Raw genomic sequence first — 18,332 nt, 5'->3', positions numbered from 1 at the left:
GCGGCCACGTCTAGGTTCACGTCGAAGAAAGGAGATTCAAGAATGTTGGTTCGTCCTTGATCATCATATAAGAAGCCATGGCCGACTTCCGGATCGGCCATGCATAGTGGTGATGTCGGCTGGAGAAGAATAATCTTGAGATTTGTGAGGGGAGAGAATGGTGGAAGATGACTTGGGGAGGGTGAGGGGCGGTTCGGGTTAGGGTTTGCTTTGGGTTGAGCCAAGTGGTGGGGCAAAAATGTGAGAAGAAAAAAATCTGAATTTTAGATTTTCTTTAGAGAGGAGGCGCCAAAATTAAATTCAAATCAACCAAATTAAGGGGTTAATGGGGCTGGCGGCTATTAGGGAATTTAGGAGGGGATTAATTGTTGCTTAGGTGGCAAAGTGGAGAGAGAGAGAGAGAGAGAGAGAGTGGGGCTCCAATGGAGCCGGCGGCTTTGGTGTTGGCTCCGGTGGAAGGGAGGTGGGAGGGATTTAGTGGGACGGGCGAGGGGAAAGGGGATCTGGCAGGCTAAGGGGAGGGGAAGACGTGGGGTTTTGGCCGGCGGCAAGTAGGCGGGTTGGGAGGTTGGGACGGCTAGAAGAAAAGAGAAAAGGGGGAGAAAAAAATAAAGAACCAAGAGCTCCCACAAAGGAGGCTGTTGGGTAATCCGTGTGAGCATCTCCTAGGCTACTCCTCTCTTCTAGAACTCACAAAGAGATCATAAGCAAAAGCTGAAATTTTCATATCAATAATCATCATCTCAAATATAATAGAAATGACTTATATATATGTCTCACCAAAAAGAAAAGAAACAAAGACTAAAATGCCCTTCAGGGCTACAACATAAAATGACCACCCATAAGGGTAAAACAGTAAAAACTGAAAATAAAATAAACTACTACATAAAATGACTCAAAAATATAAGCTCCTGATCGTAGCCGTCGATCTTCAGTGTCTTCGATGGTACATGTGTCAAAATCTCTGACTGATATCCTCATCAAATAGAATGCTTATTAAATTGTCACAGGTAAGGCATTATTATATCATTTAATGATTTAAATGACCAATGTTGAATTTATTCATATAGATATTTTATTTAGTAATTATTTTCTTTTTAACCTTTTATTTTATCTTAAGCCTATGAATGTGTCATGATTAGATGTCTAGATTTTTTGGCTATCATCATAACATAAGTTAGCCCTTAAGGCTTCATAATGATATTTAATGGAGCCCAGGTAAAATCCAATGTTATCGCCATTGAACTACGTTGAGCTCTTAATGCCTCTATTAAGATTTCTTTTCCCCCATCTGCACAGTTATGATAATATATTATTGCCACCCATCTCCTAACATGACATTCCTTAGGTTTAGCAATTTCTAATCAATTTATTTAATTTGTAATTAAATGTTTCATGCATTAATATAAAATGAATAAGTAATGTGATACATGTATCTAAAGAAGAAGAAGATGGTAGATAACACATTGTTTTTCTTTTCAAAATTTTATTAATTAGAGAAATATTTCTGTAATTATAAGATACTTAATTTTGAGCTTAAATTGTTAAAATCTATATGTGGTCGTTTGCACATAAATGGTAAGCTGTAGACATACATTAAACAATATGAGGAAATTCTAATAGATTTCATTCTTAAGCTTAATCTCCAATGCAATTGCACATGCAAACAGACCAAAGATTTTGCTTCATGAATTATAAATTTACATCTCTTATCATTGTGACATGTTGCCTTCTCAACTCTGACACCTCGCAACTTCTTAAGTTGGTAAATTATCCATACAACCTGATTTTTACAATTTTCATAATTTATATTTTCTATATGTTCACCTCTGTACAAAGAACGAGAGAGAATGGCTTACCTCGTATATGTCAAGAAGATCCCGCAAATCCTGCAAGAAATCCAGCGCAGATACCTCGTTCCGTCGAAGAATCCCGGATATCCCACGGGCTCACCTCGATCACGCGTCCACTGGCATCAATAAAACGAAGGTGAAGAGAGGGGCTGGTTCCGCTTCTTTCCTGCATATCCCATGCACAACCCTCAGAGCCGATCCCTCTGTTCGTCGCATGTCCAGTTCGCAAGCTGAAGCTGCGCTCATCCTTCCATCGTTGAGCCCTAACCGAAAGCTTCTAATAGAGCCTTCATTGTGTCCGAACTTCATTTAACCTCCAAACCGAAGCACGATCTGACCTAGCTCTATCCGTCAGATCCACTTCGATCTCCACTCCGACGATGGTTTCTCTCCAGATCGAAGCCAACCCTCTCCCGATCTCTCTGAAGCCCGAACGATCAGTCCGCCTCTTGTCCAACCTCCCAAGCCGAAACTCTACCAATTCTGATTGCAAGCCTCTGACACTCTTTCCTCCATAACCACAGACAGAGACTCTCCATGCCTCCGTAGCCCCATCCGACCAAATCTTATGGCTGAACCCCATTTGACGCCTCCTACCCGACCGTCTGTAGCTAATTAGGTATATATTATATGTTGTTTTATTTTAGTTATTAGTTTTATAAATTATATTATACTTATTACTATTTGTTATTATAATTTAATTGCATTTTATTACAAATTATTAGTTATACTAACTGTATTTTGTTTTAGTCATTATTAGTTTTTATTAAAGCTTTATATATACATATATATGTATGTGTGTGTATGTGAGGTGAAAGAAATAAAAAAAAAGAGATTAAAAAAAAGAAGAAAGCAAAAATAAGAAGAAGAGATTTTCCAAAAAAAAAAAGAGAAATAAAAAAAGAAAGAGAGACTTGCATTTCTTTCATCTTCACCGCCGTCGCCTCTAAGCGAAGGTATAAGTTCCTAACTCAAAAATCCCACTCTCTTGGCTTGCGACGAGCCGTCAAACCTCCCTACGCGCTCATGTAGCACGGGGGGACGGAAACCCGTGCGGCACTTGCGACGAGGTGGGTAATCCCTGGAGCGCTCATGTAGCATGAGGGGGACGAAAATTAAGTACCCATACATAGGGAAACGTTTGCACCCTTTTCAGCAGGTGCTCGAAGACCCTTAAACGCTTATGTAGCGTAGCGGAGATTGAAGAAAACATAGCCGCGGTGTCTACAGGCATCTACTTGAAGCGCCAATGTGGCGTGGAGTGTAAGGCTAGTCTCCCAAATTTTTCTCTAAACGGGGGAGATGTCGTGAGGTTGCCGAAATTTCACCTGAAAATACAGAGACTTGGACAAAATATAGAGGATTTGGACTTGGACTTGTACTTGTATTCGAACACAAAATAATTTATAAAATACTTGAACCTAAGTAAAATGAAATTGAATACATACTTGAACTTGCAAGGAGCCAAGGACTACAGGGGACTCGTGGATATTAGATTGAAACTGAACCACATTGAGTGGAACTTGAATCACATACAAGGGAACTCGAACCCGAAATGAACACTTGTGGACTCAAACTCCAAAGAGCAATGCATGAAGCTCAAATAAATTTGGAGAAATATAGATAAAATCAACAATCCTATTATAAAAAGACCCACTTAACAATTTTAACTTGTAAGCAATAAAAACAATACTTCCTTAGGACATAACACCATACAACTTATAAATATTAAGAGAAGAAGGATAAAGATGGGGCGGGAACCGTGGATAGAGAAGAGGTAGAAAATCAAGACGAAATAGAAAAGGGAAAGGGGAAAGGAGGCTAGTTCGTAAGCTAGAATAAATCCCGCATGTTACATTTCAAAAATCAATCACACAAACTCAAAACAGTGGAAATCAACCCCTATTTATAGAAAAAAAAGAAAAAAAGAGCAATAAATGCAAGAAGTTAAAGCATCTCACATCCAGCCAATAGGAGCACCTCAAAATTGCAGCAGACAGGGACTGTTGGAATAGCCATCAAGAGGGAAACTGAAGCACCAAGGAGGGAAAACTGAAGCATCAACACAACTTAATGAGCAGGGAAAAAACTACAGCAAGACCGAAGGAAAATCTAGCTTGCGCGCACAAAGGGCTATTCCTATTAAATCTGCCATGATGTATTTCTTATCTTTTAATCATATTAAAATTTAGATTCATTGTTTAACTGTTTGGGTTTAAATCAAAACTTTTTATGAAGTTGACGATTAGTTGCTTCCAAAGTTTTAATTTGTTGTTTAACTTTATTTCTATTCCATTTATTTGATTTTATTTATACAATAATTAAAATATTTTTTTTTGAAATTTTTTTGCAACCTCACCCCTATTTTGATCTGTTAAATGACTCCGTTTTTGAAATCCACTAAAGCTTAAATATCAAATTAGATGTAGGACATCTAAGGTTTAGGGTATGTTAATGCAAATCTATAATGAGATGCCCAAAATTATAAAAAAGAGGATTTTATGTATCACAAACTCTTATTTAAAAAAAAATAAAAAAACTGAAAATCTGTAGAAACCTGTCCAAATGATTAAAGCCTATTTAGTTAATATAAACTGAATAAGTTTGGATGCATAAAAATAATTCAATCAATTGAAAATCATGCTATTATAGATATTTAAATTTTATCAAATTTGAAGTATGAACTACTAACATATTATGAATTTTTCTTACTAACTGGTTTTGATTCTAAAATTAAAAAAAATGGACTGAGCAATTTATCTTCCATACCAAACTAAATCAATCTGAGTTTTAGTTTGCTCAGTGCAATTTTGTATGAATCTAAATATAATCAACTGTAACAATAATCCTAATTGCTCTTAAGCTTAAATAATATATATTAAGAAAAATATTTAGTATTCTTTGCTTAATTTTTATTTTTGGCATGTAGAATAAATTATATGCATGCTTATTTTTCTGCCACTTGTTTATTTACAGTTCAGAGGATTTGTTGATTTAATATTTGAAAAATTAGTATATTGAATTTTTGGTTTGATCGATTTTATAAAAATAAAAAGTGAACTATTAACCAAAAACCAAAAAAGTCAAAATTACAGTCAATAACCAAATAAATAAATCGAAATAAACCAATCAACCATGATTCGTTCATTTCGGTATTTTAATTTTTAAAAATCATGCGCATCCCTACTCATGTAAGCCAAATAAATTTGTAGAGAGCGTAAAATTAAAGGAAAAGAGATAACCAAGTCAAGCCTATTGTTAGTACAAAGAGATAATCTCTCTAAAAAATCTTTAGGTTTCTACTTTAGATCAAGGAGAGTTAAAAGAAATTGCATATCCATCTTGAAATTTTATGTTTAAAAACACTTGCTTACCTTTTACATGGCTCAATCCCTCATAATCACAAAATCTATCATTTGCAATCGAAAGAAATAAAATGAAAAGAGTCTCAACCCGCAAATCCTTGAATTGTGTAAATCCCAATTGGAAAAATGTTTGATGAATTGGGATTAAGTTATAGAAAACTGCAACTTATATTGCACCAATCCCATTTTAAAAAAAGTTGAACCGCTTATCTTTAAGACAATACCCTTGATTCTGTCCCTTGATTCTGTCATATGTAAAAAGCAGCAGCCACCTAGAACTAATTTGCCATAAAAGAAGCCATCGTCTTAACCATTTAGCTGTTGAAGGCTCCAAAAGCTTGATGAAAGAGTTTAGCTGCAAGCTGTCAAGTAGCTGTAACCCTCAAGGTAGTCGATCACATCTTATTCAACAATCCCGTTGGAAGCTTCCAAGGTCTAATAACCGCAAACTCCAGACCACCTTCAAATTTAGAATAGAGATTCCAAGTGGGAAATTAAAAGATACAACCAATTCTTATAACAGGAAACATCATAAGCTTGCCTTTTTTAAAAGAAAACATCAAAATTTTGAACACTCAAACAAAAACAAATTCTGTCATTTATTTATTTGTCTAAGCCGACACCTTGCATTTCTGATGACTGCACACTTTATTAAATGGGTTGGATCTTTTGCTTGATATTGAATATATTAGAGTGTTATCATTTTATTAATGGATCATGACTCTTGACTTGAAATCGAGCCATCCTTTTTAACCATCCTTTTTAAATGGACCATATCTTTTTGCTGTATATTGAATATGTTGGACTTTGTAAATGGGTCATACCATTGGGTTCAAGGTTTGACGCCAACTGCTTATTTAAGATGTGCTAATTTTGGGCTTTTAGGACAAACTAAATCCAACTCTATCTTACTAATCTTGGATGCTATAATTGAGATGGATATTCCAATATTCCTTATAGTAGTTGTGGCAGTAGTTCTATCTCTGTCAGCTGGTCATTTTTTAAACACAATATTTGTACAGCTTGAGTCTGCCCAATTTGCTGGACAGTTGGAGTTCTTTAGCAATGAAGATGATCCTCAATTTTCTTTGGTCAAGGTATACAAGAAACTAGTGCCTTCATCTTCTTTTCTTGCTATTCAAATATAACAAATCATGCTTTATTGACAAAACTTTTTATGTTTTCAGAAAGAAGTCGGAAAATCGAGAAATCGTGAACTTGTTCAGTTGTTTGACTTTGGATTTGGCATCCATCATGCTGGTATGCTACGTGCTGATAGAGGCTTGACGGAGAGACTTTTTTCAGCCGGACATTTGAAAGTATGGGATATTCTGTTTTATCACTGAACTGTTTATGCTTAATCCTGCAGACATCATTCTTTGTTTATTTTTTATTTTTTTTGCTATAGGTTCTTGTATGTACTGCAACTTTGGCGTGGGGAGTAAATCTTCCAGCTCACACTGTGGTTATCAAGGTTGATTTTATTGTTGAAGTTGAACATTTTAATTTTTTATTCATCTTTGTGATTTACCTTGTCTAATAATTCTTGAAGTTCATGTATGGTAGCTTTTGCATTTGTATGGAAAAGGTGTTCTTGTATGTCTCTTTAATAGGTTTTCTGCAGTTCTTTTAGAAGTTTGATGTGTTTGTCTGTTTGATTTCCATTATTAGTTTTTTATCTATTTCTATGTCAACACCATATAATGATAAGCATTATATAGACTTTTGGGAATTGGGAAAATTTTATTTAAGCACATGATGCCTGAAATTTGCATATGCTTCCAAATCACCTTTCTACCCTTGCATATTTGTTTTCCAGTTTAGTAGATAGTCCACTTAGACATTTTATTCTCAGTTTTTTATTTTAGTGAACTGTGATAATGGTCATGCATTATCTCATTTGCGATTGACAAAGAAATCCACCATGGCCATAACAAGCCTTTTCTTTTTTAACTGTAGAAATATCTTGATGCATGGTTATGATGTAGGAAGGATGGGGGGAGGAATGGGGGTGGAAATCAGCAACTTTCCATTTAGGTTGGATCTCTTTTTTTGTGATCTCAAACTATTGTTAGGATTGTACATAGCTGTAATTATTTTTATGAGGGTACTATTGCCACTATCATACTTTATAATGTACCGAAACTAGGTTGGTGGTCATTCCTCCCCAATCGAAATCACCCGCCGGCCTTCCCTAACCAAATCCCATTTTCTTCATCCCAAAAACCGAGCCCCACCCCATCCCGCTGGCCTTCTTGGCCGCCCAACCCGCCGGCCAACAGCCTAGCCACCGGCCTCCCCTACTCCACCATCCCTTTCCCTAATTCAATCGCCGGCCCCCACCCCATTATTTTCAAAATTTGAAATTCAAATTGAGTTTCAAAAAGTTTCCAAATTTGCCAAAAGCTAAATTAGGAAAGTTTCAAATGAGATTCAATTTAATTTTACATTAAATTGGATTTGAATTCCTAATCCCTAATTTGCTAAGATAAATTAGGAAACCCTTAACTCCCTCACCAACCTCCTCTCCCTCTCTTAATTCCGCCGGCCCTAGAGGGGGCTCCACTTTTGGTTTTCCCTCTTAATCCCCCAACCCAATTTGGAGTTTGAATTCAAATTCAAATTCTTTCCCTCCGATTTCACTTAATATGAAATTAATTTTAGGTTTCTCATAATTACTCATAACCCTAACCTAGACCTAGCCGCCCCCCCCTCCCCTCTCCACCTCCTCCTACCCGAGATCCCTTACCCGAGATCCCACCCGCCTCCCCCCTCCTCCTCTTGGCCACCTCTTCTAGGTGGCGGCTCCTCCACCTTTACTCCCCCACTACACACTAAGTCCGTTCATGATCATGAATGGCGGATCCGGAAGTTTATCACGGGCTTATTCTCAATTCTCAATAGGAGATTGACGTCATCCGGTCACCATTCTTTGACCCCAGATTCGGATCTGAGAGGACTGTCAAGGAATACGTTGATTGTATCCTCCCCCACTTGGCGGACGTCTTCGACGAGCAAAGACTTATTGAAGAGTGGAAGATCACCAGTCAACCACCCGTTCCTCTAACTTCGGCTCCTTCCCCGACGACTAGCCCCCTTGGCATCACGTGTCTATTAGTGGCATCCTTAAGCTTGCTTGCAACCTTTTTCCGCTAAGCCGATCATTATCAAGAGTGTAAGTGAAGGATCCCAAGGTGAATGATCTAAATTTTAAACTGTGGATTTTGTTACGTGCCATTTGCTCTACTCATTTATTTGATGATGTAATTTTGCGAGTTTCCTATTAATCTCTATTGGAATAACTTGTCATTACTTAGTTCTTTCGTGGAATTTCCTAAGATCTAACTTGAATACGCATCCGTTTATGTTTAGCCGAGCAACGTTCCCATTTTATTAATTTCGTATAAGCAATTCTTGTTTCATCTTCATTGTATTACATCACATTTTCTTTCATATTGTTGTGTGATTTAGATTCATTTTATCATCTTAATTGTATTTGAAAATCTAGACTTTTAAGCATCCTACGTTTTCATTAATCAATGCAGGGGACTCAATTATATGATCCGAAGGTTGGTGGCTGGCGAGACCTTGGAATGCTTGATGTTATGCAGGTAAGATCTAGACTGCAATTTATTATATGAGATTTTATTTTATAAAATAAGCATAAGTAATCTGTTCTACTTCTTTCTCTTAGATATTTGGACGTGCTGGTCGTCCACAGTTTGATAAAAGCGGGGAAGGCATAATAATTACATCTCATGACAAACTAGCCTATTACCTAAGACTATTGACCAGCCAGCTGCCTATAGAAAGCCAGGTAAACACATTTTCTTTCCTGATGTCTTTGATTTCTACTGTTTTTTCATACATATTTTGTCGTCTGAGGCCTCCTGTTTGTGCTCTAAGGCATTCATATTGATAGTAGTTTTGCTGCTCGGTATTAGTTTATGCTAGCTAGCATTTCTTTAGATGTTCTTTTGTCTACGACTGGTTATTGTGATACTTCTGAACTCCAAATATATTCTTCACTGGCCTTTTTGTTTTTGCATTCAGTGTACTTCCCTTACAATGCGGAACTTTTATTATCTTTACAGATGTATGCTATCCTTTGTGTAAGTTCCAAGGATGCACGCGTAAGCAATTTATTATATAGTTTTAGATATATATACAGAATTTTCAAGTCTTATAGCCATCTGGCCCTACTCTTTATATTAAGAAATTCATTAAATTATTATTATCATTATTTTTTTTTGAGCAAATGTTTTCTTCTTAAATTGTCATATAGCATGAGAAAGACACTTCAACTAATTGTTTTTATAAAAACAGTCGTTCTTTGGATTAAGAAAAGCTCTCCTTTGGCAGTCTTGTTGTAATTTGTCAAATCAAATTACTTGATTTGCAATAGTTTTAAATTCACAAGATAAACCATTGAATTTTATCTTAGTTATTCCGGAAATTTTTTGCAATGATTATTCAGTAATTATGATACGACCATATTGTATATCATAAATGTTTTCCATTTTATTTGAGGGTACAAAGTGATGTGAAACGTACATGCGATGATGGAGTTACTTTAAGAAATTAAAAATGTTTTCCATTTTATTTGAGGGTACAAAGGCTCTTTTTGGTTGTGTGGATGTCTTCTGATGCTAAATTATTCAAAAAATTCAAGTTCAATTGCAAATTGCGATGAACTAAGAAGTTTCAGACTCCCATAGCTTAAACACCTTTAACTTAGCCATTTTGTTTTCAGTTGATTGTTCTGTTTTTTTTAACGTTGATAAGACCTTTATGGTCTGAGCTTTATTATGATTGATATTCCTTTGAGACTTTTTTTTTCATCAATTTTTCTGTTTGGTTTCTTGATCTTGTTCTGTTATTTCACAGTTTATTAGCTCCTTGAAGGACAACCTGAATGCAGAAGTTGCCCTGGGAACAGTAACCAATGTCAAAGAAGCTTCTGCATGGCTTGGATATACATATTTATTCATAAGGATGAAAACAAATCCATTGGCATATGGAGTTGCATGGGATGAGGTACATCACTGTACTATTCATAATTATTTGAGGCCATTTTATGTACTCCATATAGAAATTCTCTGATCAGTATTGGTGACACATGGTATGTCTAGAGCCTGTTTTTATTTTAAGCTTATATTTAAATATTTAATTATATCCTTTTGAAGTTATACCTTGACACTTTGGTTTCCTTGATCCGATAAGTTGTACTTTGTTAGTCTTAAGAATTATGCTGAGATGCTCTGCAATTTGTAGAAAAAACAAATTTTAGATGTTCTTGATGCTTATTTTAAATGCTGTCAGCCAAACTTCCATTTTGTGTAAAAGAATGTTTTAACTTGTCTAAGACATCTAGATTAATGATAAAGATTTAGATCAGCGATAACTTCAATTTAATCTTATGTTTGCTATTTACCTTTCCTTGGTTGATCAATATAGTCAGTGTCATTTTTTTCTATTTTTTGTGCTAGTTTTGTTTTTTGCCCGTTATCTTTTAATTTTGGCGGAATGATCACGTGTGCACTAAGAAGCAATAAAAGATATGCTTGTTGAATTCGCACACTTTAGTATGTATGCTGCAAAAATTCGGGATAACTGTAGTGATTCTATATTTTGTTACAAACGATGGACTTCGTTACTTAAAGTTTTGCATTATGGGCTAACTAGAGGATTATAGTTTGTTTTTGTTAACTTCAACTCTACATTATAATATTTTCTATACCCACTGAATTAGATGTACTTGATGCAACATTGGAGTGTCATGTAGAAGTGTCTTATCTTTCAGTTCGTAGTTTCATGTTGTTTCTTAGTTCTTTCTCAAACTAACGCCATTTTGTGGCTTTTAGGTCATTGCTGATCCCTCCTTGTCATCCAAACAAAGGTCCTTAATAATAGATGCTGCACGTTCTCTTGACAAGGCAAAGATGATGCGATTTGATGAGAAAAGCGGTAATTTTTACTGCACAGAGCTAGGTCGTATAGCTAGTCATTTTTACCTTCAGTACTCAAGTGTTGAAACTTACAATGAAATGCTAAGACGCCACATGAGCGAGAGTGAAGTATGAGCACCATTCTGTATTGTTCAATCTTAATCCCTCATTGGTTATCCACTGCTACTTATTATATTTTCTGGTGATTTTTCTGCTGCAGCTTATCAATATGGTTGCTCATTCTTCTGAATTTGAAAATATCGTCGTTAGAGAAGAGGAACAGGAGGAACTTGAGAAATTGTCTAAAGTATTTTGTCCTTTAGCAGTTAAAGGTGGACCAAGTGATAAACATGGGAAAATTTCAATTCTTATTCAGGTTATTAATCTTATCTGTGGATCCACTCTCAGTGATTTCGTATTAGAAGCTGACAGTTGGAGCTTTAACGCTGTTTCAACACTTGCAGGTGCATATATCACGGGGCTCAATGGATAGTTTTTCTTTGATATCTGATGCAGCATATATCAGTGCCAGTTTAGGTCGCATTATGCGAGCTTTATTTGAAATATGCTTACGCCGAGGCTGGTGTGAGATGTCCTTTTTAATTTTGGACTATTGCAAGGCCGTGGATCGTCAAATTTGGCCTCAACAGCATCCATTGAGACAATTTGATAAGGATGTTCCATCAGAAGTTTGTCTTCATCTCTTAACCTTCTAGCATTTTATGAAGTTTTCAATTTTATTATTTTTAGTTTATGGTTTTTATTATTAAGGTACTAAAAAAACTTGAAGAAAAGGGAGCTGATTTAGACCATCTGCTTGAGATGGAAGAAAAAGACATTGGTGTCCTAATTCGTTATGTTCCTGGAGGGAAGGTAATTTGCTGTTTCCTGTGATTTTAATAATATTTCCTTTGCATTTTCACTCATTTCTTTAATTGTAGGTGGTCAAGCAATATCTCAGTTATTTCCCAAATATCATATTATCTGCAAATGTTAGTCCAATTACGAGAACTGTTCTCAAGGTTTGCTTCTAGTCTAATAAATAGGTCGTCTAACCATTTCTAAGTTTAATTTCAGTGCTTTATAACTATCCACTGACTTTTTTGTGATATCTCAATTGCAGGTAGATGTGCTTATAACTCCAAACTTTGTTTGGAAGGATCGTTTTCATGGTGCCTCTGAACGTTGGTGGTTTTCTGTTGAGGTGTGGTTACTGTACTTGGCTGATTCCATCACACCATTAGTTCTAGTTATTATCTTTTTCTTCTTCATGCAGTTTTATAAATGTTTGTAACTTTGTATGCAAAAGTTGGAATTTTTTTTGCTGTTTACTAATACTGGATATTACATAGTTTAAAGACTTGTTTACGAGATCTTTTGATATAGCAAGACATGGAGAGGGCCTGAGTTTGAAGAGCTTAAATTAGGAAAGATGCATACATATCATTTTCTAGAGATACCAAACTTCTTGCCGTCCTCATGTTTTCGTACTCACAGGAAAGAGGTTCTGGATTCTTTATATCACGCTCTTTTTTGAACCATTCTAGTTAAGCATGAGATATAATAGAGGCGGAGAATCCAATAACAACAACAACAACAACAATAACAACAAGCCTTCATCCCATTGTGGGATCGGCTATATGAATCCTTTTTTTCCATTGTGTCATGTTAAGGATCAAATTTTCATTTAAATCTAAAAAAGAATGATCATTTCTAATATTTTCTAACCAAGTCTTTTAGGTCTACCTCTATATTTTTTAACGGAAGTCAATTCTAATACATCTACTTTCCTAACCGAGTCATCGGAAGGCCACTATTTTATGCGACCAAACCATCTAAGGCGACTATCTCTAATCTTATCTTTCATTGGAGCTACTCCAACCTTTTCATGTAAATGCTCATTTCATATCTTGTCTTTAAGAGTAAAGCCACTCATCCACTTGAGGATCTGATAGGAAATAATTGAGTTTGAAAGTAACCCTAAGGTAATACTTGAGTTCACAAGCAAACCTATCACTAATTGGAAGAAAACAGCGAGAACAACGCAAAATCTGGGCGAAATCAGCCCTAAAATGAAATATTTCAATCAACTAAATAAAGCAAAACACACAAGAAAGCAAGATACAAGTGATCCCCAATTTGAGAGGAGGATCGTCTCTCCCAAATCTCTAGACAAGAGAGTCTAGAGCCCCAGCACCAAGAAACCCTAATTCCCAATCAATCAAAACATAATCCTCCCTTAATTCCCTCATCCCCTTTAATACAAAATATTTCCTAATTTAATTTCCCTCCCAAAACCTAGCCGCCCGCTCCTTTTGAATCAAAGCATTCAAATTACATAATGGGGCCCGCCCCATTAATTGGTCCAGGAAGAGGAGGCGGAGGCCTCCGCCTCTTATAAACCCGTGGCCCCTGTTTGGCCGGCAGGGGCTGGACCGGTTCACCATGAACCGGTCTAACAGGATCCTCATCTCTGTAACACTTAACTTAATATGCTACTTCTCTTTTAATGATTAACATTATGCACCATAAAGCATTGCATGTCTCACTACCATCTTATAAAAGTTTGAGAGGGACTTTTCTATCACAAAACAAGCTGGATGCATTCCTCCACTTCAACCATCCAACGTGAATTCTACTAATACTGTCCCCATCTCTCTGAACAATAGACCCAAATATCAAAAACGAGCGCTCTTATTAATGGCTTGATCACCCAAAGTCACAATCCCCCCACTATATCTATTAAAATTACACTGCATATATTTAGTTTTAGATCTACTCAAACAAAGACCTTTACAGTCTAAGGTTGACCTCCATAATTCAAGTTTACCTTCAACTCCCTCTCTAGTTTTATTAACAAGAAGAATATCATTAGTGAAAAGCATACACCTGTTCACAACCTCTTGCAAATGTCTACTGAAAATATCCATGACTAAAGCAAAAAGATATGGGCTTAAGGCCGATCCTTGATGTAATCCAACAGAAATAGGAAAATACTTGGTCAAACCATCTTGTGCTTGAACACAAGTAACAACTCTTACATACATATCTTTAATGACTTAAATATAAGCATTTGTAACCCCTTTCTTATGTAGAACTTTTCATAACACTTTTCTTGGAATTTTATCATATGTTTTCTATAAATCAATAAATATCATATGTAGATCTCATTCTTTCTATATTTCTCCATCAAACCTCTTAATAAATATATAGTTTCCATAGTAGACCTACTTGGCATGCATCCAAATTGATTTTGTGAAACATTAGTGTCACACAACAACCTATGCTCTATAACTCTCTCCCATTATTTTAAATTATGACACATTAACTTAATTCCTCTATAATTCACACAATCTTGTGCATGATCTTTATTCTTAAAAATAAGAATCAACACGCTCATTATTCACTCATCTGACATTTTTTTTACCTTCAAATAATATTTAAAAGTTTAGTAAGCCAAGAAGTTCCTATATCTCCTAAGCATTTCTATAGCTCTATTGGAATATCATCAAGCCCAACAGTTTTTCCACGCTTCTTTTCCTTATAACCTCTTTAACTTCGGTTTTAATAATATGCTAGGGGTGTCAATTTCGGGTCACGGGTCGGGTTCGGGTCGGACCCGGAACTGACCCGGGTTCAAACGGGTCTTTCATCCTCATTAGTAACTAATATATTATATAAATTATTAAAAGCTAAAAAGTTTGCATTACAAATTATTTTCTTAGACTCATTTCGAGCCTCTTTATATTTTTCCCAATTATCATAGTTTTTACATCTAAATCAACTTTTATAACAAATCTTTTTATTTTTTATATTTTCTTGCACATTTTGATTCCACCACTAACTATTTTTACTATTAGTGATTTTTTCCTTTGATACTCTAAGCACATTTTTTGCAAGATTCTTAATATCATTAGCTACTTTTTTCCACATAATATTAACATCCTTATGCATAGATAAAATCTTTAGATCTAGAATCTTACTCTCAAAAAATATTTTTATGAATATTCTTTAAATGCCCACATATAATCCTAGAATAACGATTTACTTTATTTTTTTATTTTCTGCCCCTTCATCTTAAAATACAAAACTAATAAGCGATGTTGAGTACATTAAATTTCACTTGAAATAGCTTTACAATCTTGACAATCTAAACGATCTATTTTTCTTATAAGAGAATAATCAATCTGAGTTTTACTATTTCCATTCTTATAAGTCATGAGATGTTCATCTCTTTTCTTAAATAAGGTATTAGCATTCTCAGACGTTAAGATTAAAAGTTCAATGTAGCGATCATAGCACATGCGGGTATTAAATTCATGTACATGCTTCCCGAGGTAGTGCCTCGCTTCTCGAGGTGGCAACATATTTCTCGGGGCTATTGCTTGCTTCATAAGGTTGCTGCACACTCTTAGAGGTGTCAACACGCTTCTCGATATGTCATGTTTAGATTTAAGGAAATGTATTTTTATGCATGAGGGGATTAAAAAATCTAAATATATTCTTTTTCACAAGTGATTATTGTTGGCAAGCACACAAAATTTCTTTTAAAATTCATGAAACACCTATCTGTTTGTACGAATATTGCGGATCCGGTGGCGTAAAATCAAATTATGTTTCAATTATAGGTTGTAGGAGAGATTTTTTAGCTTATTTTGTCTCATTCGAGTCGTCATTTAGTAGAGTTCGTAGGTGATGTTTGCTTAATAAGCAGTAGGAGATCATGCTTTTGCTTATAAGTGAGCCGCATTATTCGCTACGAATCCCCTATTGTCTCTTGTAGGCAAACAGATTTATTCAGTATGAGCCCCTTCTCCTTTGCCTATAAGCTAGTTGTATGCACTACAAATTCCCCGGTGCTGCTCATAGGTGAATTGTAATGTGTGTGTAACAAGTTTTCTGCTATTGATGTAGGCGGCCTATTGCATTCATTATAATATTCCCTCTTCTTTTATGTAGGAAGTAGTCATATAAGTGATCTTTGTGAGTTTATTAATACTGCCTGTAGGCAAGCCGTCACATTAAATCTTTCAACTTTGCCTATAAGTTGGCTACTGTATTCATTGTAATTTCCCAATATATGCCCCTAGGATAACTATCACATTCATTGCATGTTCACTGTTATCACCCATAGACCGATTGTTGTGTATTGCAAGCTCCCCAGTCATGCTCGTAGGTGGACTGGTTTGAACATTACAAGTCTTCTATTGTTACCCATAGGTAGTATGTGTTATTTGCAAGTTCATTTATATTGCTTGTAGGCAAGTAGTAATCATTTGAAGTTGCTTGTTGTTGCCTTTAGTTGGGTTGCTATATGCATTAGAAGTCCTTTGTTGTTGCATGTTGGCATACTTACATTTTCATCAAAAATCTACTGCCCTTGCCCTTTGACAGGTTATGACATTTGTATTACAAATCCTCTTTTCCTGCTTGTATGCGAGGTTTTAGATTCATTACAAGTATCTAGCTCTTATAGGCAAATAATTTTTTTTTGCTTTTCTGATTTCTCTTATTAATAATAATAATAATAATAATGATAATAATAATAATAATAATAGAAGGAGAAAGAGGGATGATTTGGGTTAGGTGAGAATGTTTGTTGAGTTGGGTTTGATGGCTAAGCTAGGGATAGCTGCTGAGCTGAGCTCAGCAACTCGAGCTTGTAACCCATGGGGGTATTCAGGTGCTTTTAATGATTCATTTGTTCCATTTGCTGGGTTGTATTGGGCCGAATATTGACCTGCCTGATCCAAGATGGGTAGTTAATTGCAACTGGTTTAGGCGAAGGCCTAAATTAGTTGTGCTCTAAATTAGAGGGGAACGCGTGAGGCTGGTTTAACAGAGCAGCGATTACCTTTAGCTCTCATCGGTGGATGGATAACGGGCTGGTGGTCTGGGCAAACCAAGTAGCCGTTGGGCCTGGTGAACCAAACGGGCACTCTTTGGTAAAAAAAAAAAGGATAGCTTCTGTGATGTGAGTTTCTGGAGTGTTAGGTGAAGTGTAGAGCTATTGTTGGGCTTGTAAAGTTGTGATTTGGTAAGGTTGTTGTAGCTTGCTGGAAAGGAGAGGAGAGGGTAGTTGGAATGTGAAGGGAGGAAATGGGCTGTGGGTACTGAGCTTGGGCTGGAATTTTTTATTGTTGGGCTTGCTGGAAGGGAGAAAGAGGTGTATAGGTTTGGAATTGTGAGGAGAAATGTAAATGGGCGGTGAGGGAGGAATGAAAAGGGGCTGGGTGGATTTGCTAGATGTTGTTGAAGGTTAGTTGTTTTGGGGCTTTTGAATAGGGAGGAAAAGGAAGTTGGGAAGAGGAAGGGCTGAAGGATTGTAGACTGGCTGTAGAGTTGTGTAGGTGAGTGTGGGCTGGGCTTAACGGAAAGGGAGGCCGATTTGCTGGTCGGATTGGCACAGTGAGGAGGAGGCGTGAAGGTAGTGGCTTGGGTTGGGATTTAATTGTGGTAGAGGGGCTCTGCTTTGGCTGCTGTAGTTGAGAGAGTGGAGAGGTTAGGGAGCTGGGTTTGCTGTAATAGGAGGGAATTGAGCAGAGAAGATGGATGAGGGTTGAAGCTTTGCGTGAAACATGGATGGAGAGGGGCTCAGCTTGTGGATTGGGAGAGTGTGAAACTGACAGGAGGGGACGGGTGAGAGGGAATGGAGGGGATATGTAGAGAGTTTTTCAGATTTTTTTTATTCCCACGTGAACGACAGGATGAGGCAGCGGGCTGGCTACCAGCAGGATTGGGCGGCGGAGGGCAGGATATGTGATGCTATCAAAAACCTCCAGGAAGGGGGACCCCATAAATTTTTCGCTCACAAAACAGAAGAGATACTAAGTAATAAAAAGAACAGACACACTTAGCTAAATAATAAGAAGAACAAACTCTTACATTTCATATAAAAGACACTTACAAACTTTTGACTCAAGCGACTCAAACAAGACACCTTGCAAGGCACCAAAGCACGGGAAAGTCCACCCAGCAACCAACCGAGGAAGCCAAGGAGCCAAGCACGGAAAATAGCCAACATAGGAAATCCAAAAGCCATTTTGGAATCCCAAGGGACAAGCTCAGAATTTTAAGAGATAAACTATAAATAAAAAACTACATAAATAAGATAATAAATGAACTAAAACCTAGCTAATAATGAGCTAACTTTTAGTTCAATAAAT

The 18,332-nt window shown here is 36.4% G+C and overlaps 1 protein-coding gene across 3 annotated transcripts in view; it reads left to right on the top strand.

Annotated features, from left to right (window-relative positions):
* The window catches only part of LOC110113266 (DExH-box ATP-dependent RNA helicase DExH14), a 75,431-nt gene that overhangs the window by 12,851 nt on the left and 44,248 nt on the right, over nucleotides 1–18,332 (top strand). For all 3 annotated transcript variants that reach the window (XM_020845766.2, XM_020845767.2, XM_020845765.2), the window contains exons 16-27: nucleotides 6,241–6,315; nucleotides 6,406–6,537; nucleotides 6,627–6,692; nucleotides 8,764–8,829; nucleotides 8,913–9,035; nucleotides 10,106–10,255; nucleotides 11,083–11,295; nucleotides 11,387–11,542; nucleotides 11,631–11,855; nucleotides 11,938–12,039; nucleotides 12,108–12,188; nucleotides 12,290–12,370. In XM_020845766.2, the coding sequence (XP_020701425.1) occupies nucleotides 6,241–6,315; nucleotides 6,406–6,537; nucleotides 6,627–6,692; nucleotides 8,764–8,829; nucleotides 8,913–9,035; nucleotides 10,106–10,255; nucleotides 11,083–11,295; nucleotides 11,387–11,542; nucleotides 11,631–11,855; nucleotides 11,938–12,039; nucleotides 12,108–12,188; nucleotides 12,290–12,370 (1,470 nt within the window). The remainder of the gene's footprint in view (nucleotides 1–6,240; nucleotides 6,316–6,405; nucleotides 6,538–6,626; nucleotides 6,693–8,763; nucleotides 8,830–8,912; nucleotides 9,036–10,105; nucleotides 10,256–11,082; nucleotides 11,296–11,386; nucleotides 11,543–11,630; nucleotides 11,856–11,937; nucleotides 12,040–12,107; nucleotides 12,189–12,289; nucleotides 12,371–18,332) is intronic.

The sequence above is a fragment of the Dendrobium catenatum genome, unplaced genomic scaffold, assembly GCF_001605985.2.
Source record: "Dendrobium catenatum unplaced genomic scaffold, ASM160598v2 fragScaff_scaffold_1284, whole genome shotgun sequence".
Lineage (NCBI taxonomy): Eukaryota > Viridiplantae > Streptophyta > Magnoliopsida > Asparagales > Orchidaceae > Dendrobium > Dendrobium catenatum.
The sequence above is the reverse complement of the archived record's forward strand: the minus strand, read 5'-3'. Positions and strand labels throughout refer to the sequence as shown.